Source organism: Humulus lupulus, chromosome 2 (genome assembly GCF_963169125.1).
Source record: "Humulus lupulus chromosome 2, drHumLupu1.1, whole genome shotgun sequence".
NCBI lineage: Eukaryota > Viridiplantae > Streptophyta > Magnoliopsida > Rosales > Cannabaceae > Humulus > Humulus lupulus.
This window is the reverse complement of record NC_084794.1, coordinates 247,997,518-248,002,124: the sequence shown is the minus strand read 5'-3', so window position 1 is coordinate 248,002,124 and position 4,607 is coordinate 247,997,518. Positions and strand designations below refer to the sequence as shown.

Sequence of the window (4,607 nt, the reverse complement as noted above, 5' to 3'; positions counted from 1 at the left end):
TATATATATTTTTCAATTATTTAAGTATTGTTGTTATAACTAAGCCACATTTGTCGAGCAATGTCATCTCTAACATTTTCCATCTGGGCCATATAAGCTTGACTGAAATTCAACTATGGTGTCTCGGAAATTCCTGCTTCATCCCCTTCTTGTTAGTTTTCAGTTGTTGTATTAGATTGGCTTTCAGTTCCTTCAATATCTTCTACAGTTCTGGCATCAACTTAATCTTGTTCAAACATTTCATCATTAATAGAATGCATTCTAATCCAGTTGTGGATAGCACAACATGCTATTGGTATTCGACGTTGCTTTCCAAGCAAGTATGGTGGCATTGACTTCAAAATTGGAAACCTGGCTTTTAGAAGTCTAAAACAGCATTCAATCACATTACGCAATGATGATTGTCTATAATTAAATAACTCCATCGCACCTCTAGGATGGTTCCCTCTTCCTCTAAAACGACTCAAATGATAACGTTCACCACAATATGGTGCTAGAAACCCAGGCATATTTGGATAGCCAGAATCGACAACATAGTATTTTCCTATATTAAAAGAAATTATTAATATATAAGAACATTTGAAAGAAAATTATAATGTATCGAAATTAGTTTATTTTAATACCTTGTGGTGGCATAGGGAAGTTATCATCTTTTCTCATTGCATCAAGAAGCACTCGGGAATCATTGGCTGTTCCTTCCCATCCAGCGTAGACATAAGTAAACATCATATTAAAGGAGCATGCATCCATTACATTTTGTGATACATCTACTTTTCTTCCTCTAAATGCAAGTTGTTTTAGAGTTGGTGCAATTGCACTTACATGAGTACCATCAATTGCTCCAACACAAATTAGATAAACCATTACCAACATCAATTAAATTGATATGAATTATAACTGGTATATTATTAAAATTAATAAATAAAATTTACCTTAAACCATGGGAAATACTTTGAATTATTTTGAATTTCTGCTTGCACAATGTTAAAGTCAAGAGGTCTTATTACTTCATTTCCTAAAGAACACAATGCATCTAGCACTCTACCAAACTGACGACAAACAGTTTCTCTTGAATGTTGATATCTTTCAGCCACAGTTCTAACTTGTTGGTTGTGTGTAACTATCCATAGAAACATGACAACAACTTCTTCAACACTGATTACCCTGTCATGTTTTGTGACTTCCATTTCAACTAATCGACGACATAAAGATCTAAAAGTATTAATGTCCATTCTAATTGTGTAAAACAATCTATCAGGGTGTCCATTTAACAACTCAAGTAAATATTGACGTCCAGACATATCCGAAGTGCGTAGTGGTCGTCTAGTCTATTGAGATTTTTGCATCTCTTGTAATCGATTAAGCATGATAACCTGACCATTTAATTCCTCGCTTGATGAAGAAGAAGTATCACCAAATAATATTTCAAACTCCTCATCTGAATCATCAATCTTAGGTACCTAATTATGACAATAATAAAAGTTTAATTCGAAAATTCACAAAGGTTAAAGAAATAACAAGGAACCACATAAGATAGTTCAATCATGACAATAAATACCAAGTTAAGTTCATTACACATTATTTAAGAAAATGTAAACTTCATGGTTTAGTAGTTCATGACAGACAAACTCATAATAAATAAATGATATTAAATCACCCCATCAATGAATCAAGATAAGCACGACGACGCTCCTCATTCATTCTCATGAATATTCCATGCCATTCAAGGGTTGCTACAAACTCTTGCAGCGCTTTGAGGTATATTTTGTTATCCAGATTTGGAATATCATCTAGAATGTTTTGACAATCTTCCACATTGTAAGAATTAGTGACATTGCTGGTTTCCTCACTAATTCTCCTTTCTCTTGATTCATAATACTTACGCATAGTCTCACTCTGTACTAGTGATGCCTCAGTCTTAGCAGAAATACTTTTTGCAAGTTCTTCCATCACATGGTCGATTGATGGATTGGCCCCTTTGTTCTTTTTATCTTTTGGTTTTGATGCATCTGGTGGAGCAGAAGTAGCTCGATGACGTACACCAGTAACTTCTTCCTCCTCTCCATAATTATCACCATCAAATTCAAAACCAACATCAACATGTGCTCCAGTTCCAACAAAATGACACTCTTGTTGGCGTTCTTCAACTGAAGAAGGCGGAAGTTGAGTGGAGGCATAACTCATCCCACCAATGGCTGTTGTATTATTGAATATTTCTCCAAGCATCTCATAATGTTGCAATCCTTTTTTTCGAAATCTTTTCGCATTTGGATATTTCTACAAAAATCCAAAAACACATAACGTTACAATGTAACATGAATTTAGAATAATCAAGTAATCAACAACACAAGTATAATATAAGTATATTACCTTTAGATAAGTGTCTCATACTTCATCATTTGCTGTAACAATATTTGTTTGAGGATCCCATCCCATACCAGTTTGCTCCAAAAGATGAGAAAATTCACGATGTGCCTTTCTTAACCGATTGAATTTGGATTTCAATTAAGGCATTTTATATCTCTTTCCAAAAGAATTTAATATGTCATTTTCTATTTTCAACCATCCTTTTTTGTCCAAGGTTGTTGTTTGTAATCTTTTTTTGACTTCTTCATATAGAAGACTAATAAAATGTGATTCAATAGCCTCATGCCAAGAAGCAAGATCATCAATGTCTACATTCTTCTCATCCATATAATCATAATTTCAACTATCACAATCTATGTCTTCATAAATAATGCTTCTTTTAAATTTAATAGCCCAAGTTTTCAAAATCAAACATTCAAATCAAAGAATTCCAGAGATGTAAAGAAAGTAGAGAGATAGAGAAAGAGCTCACCTTAGATGATGCAGATTGAGCGTAGAGGGACTATAATGGTGTGATGGTGTTGTGGTCAGCTGTTGCTTCAAACAAAAGATAAAAAAAAAGCATGCAAAACTTTTAGATTGGTATTCATCAAGAAGTCGAATAAATGCTAATATACTAAACTCAACACAAAACATAACATTATAAAGATTAAGCAAAAACAAGAGAACCAAACTTATGAATCAAAACAGAAAGTAAAAATAAAAGGCAAGAAATTTTATTCTGTTTCAGCCTCAACAGTAATGGCCTACTTCCAGCTGTTTCACTCCAAACTAGAAATCGAAATGTCAACTAATTAATATTGTTGGCTGTCAATCAGTCAACTTAAAAACTCAGTTAAAAGCATGCTCAGCAAAGAAATCCACAAAAATGAAAGACGAAAAAGCTGTTAATCGATATAAACAAAGGACTGTATAATATGATGCAAGTGAGTTTTCAATTAAAATACACAAAAGAAAACATCCAATGCAACCAACCCTATTATAAGTAAACAAAACAAAGCTATCAAATTCAAAATCAAAGGCTACAAAAATGCCCCCATGCATGAGAGCAAAATTGGTGCTCTCACCTAAGCAGTACCTGTATATATTATAAATATATATATGTGTGTGTGTGCATAAAAAAAGCGAGTGATTTAATTTTTATGGGGTGATTTCATATCATTTTTGTTCTCAGATTAAGATGAAGGACAAAGTTAATGAAGGGTTACCAAGTGAAAGCCACCTTTATGATAAGATTGATCGCATTTATCAAGATCATTATGAAGGTGAGATTTTACCAAACTTTATATCTACCATATGAGTGATGATTCCACATTCCCACTATTGTTGTAAAAAAAAAAGTATCAGCTTTATTTTATATTTTTCCTCACGTGGTTTTAACTTTTTTTTTCTCAGGTTTATAACCCCTTTAGCATAATACCCTCGTCAACATTATAGTTTTGACAAAAAGGGTTTTGCCTCTTTTATTTTATTTTATTTATTTATAGATTGTAAAGAATTGTGTACACTTTTGATTATTGTAATTATTCATGTATTTTATATACTTTGTTAACTGATATCTATTTTCTGTTTGTATTTCCTTATGTTAATCAGCATTGAAGAAGTTTCAAAACATTATTGAGCAACAGAATTTAAAGCTTCAGCAAGTAATGGATGAAGTTGAGAAACTGACAACTACTACTCAAAATGGCAATTGAAGACAAGGATGTGGATGTTTTGATTGAAATTTTGATGTTGAAATTCATCCAATTGGATGGAATTTCAGCTGAGGGAGACCTTAAACAACAGAGAAGAATGTTGGTACTTTAATCTTTGCATAAACTGTTTTTTAGAAATATTTGTTAAACTTTATGTGTAGCCCCCCAATGAAGTTACATTTTTGAGTCTTTTTTTTTTAAACTCTGAAGGTGAGAAAAGTTCAGAAGTACATTGAAACTCTTGACAAGGTAAAGCTACATAAGGTAAAACTTAACAGCAATATAGAAGGAAGAGCAAATAATAAGCAAAAATAAGACAATTCGAGGCTGCGAAATGAAGTATACAAATCATATAATTAAATGATTCATTGAAATGGAAAAAAAAAAGCCACAGAGAGTAATTGAGCAAAGCCAACACAATTTTACATAGTCTTAGAGTTTGTCATATATGTCCTAACACGTTATTATTGTCATATCCAACATCTTGTTCAGTCCTTGGTAAGCAATGGCTACTCCCCCATACTATACAACCTATACATACAT

General features: G+C 32.5%; 1 protein-coding gene across 1 annotated transcript; it reads right to left on the bottom strand.

The window, feature by feature from the left end:
* Window positions 1-221: 221 nt before the first annotated feature.
* Window positions 222-864, bottom strand: LOC133815342 (protein ALP1-like). Its single transcript, XM_062248195.1, has 2 exons — window positions 624-864; window positions 222-544 (listed from the first exon to the last, which is right to left on the bottom strand). Exons 1-2 carry the CDS (start codon window positions 862-864, stop codon window positions 222-224), a joined length of 564 nt encoding a protein of 187 aa, XP_062104179.1.
* Window positions 865-4,607: the final 3,743 nt, after the last annotated feature.

What these genes read in the sequence shown, in the direction of transcription:
- LOC133815342 (XM_062248195.1), bottom strand. Translation starts at nt 864, where the DNA reads ATGGTTTATCTAATTTGTGTTGGAGCAATTGATGGTACTCATGTAAGT. An exon ending in CTTCCCTATGCCACCACAAG is followed by an intron (nt 545 to 623) that starts GTATTAAAATAA and finishes CTTTTAATATAG; the next exon opens with GAAAATACTATGTTGTCGAT.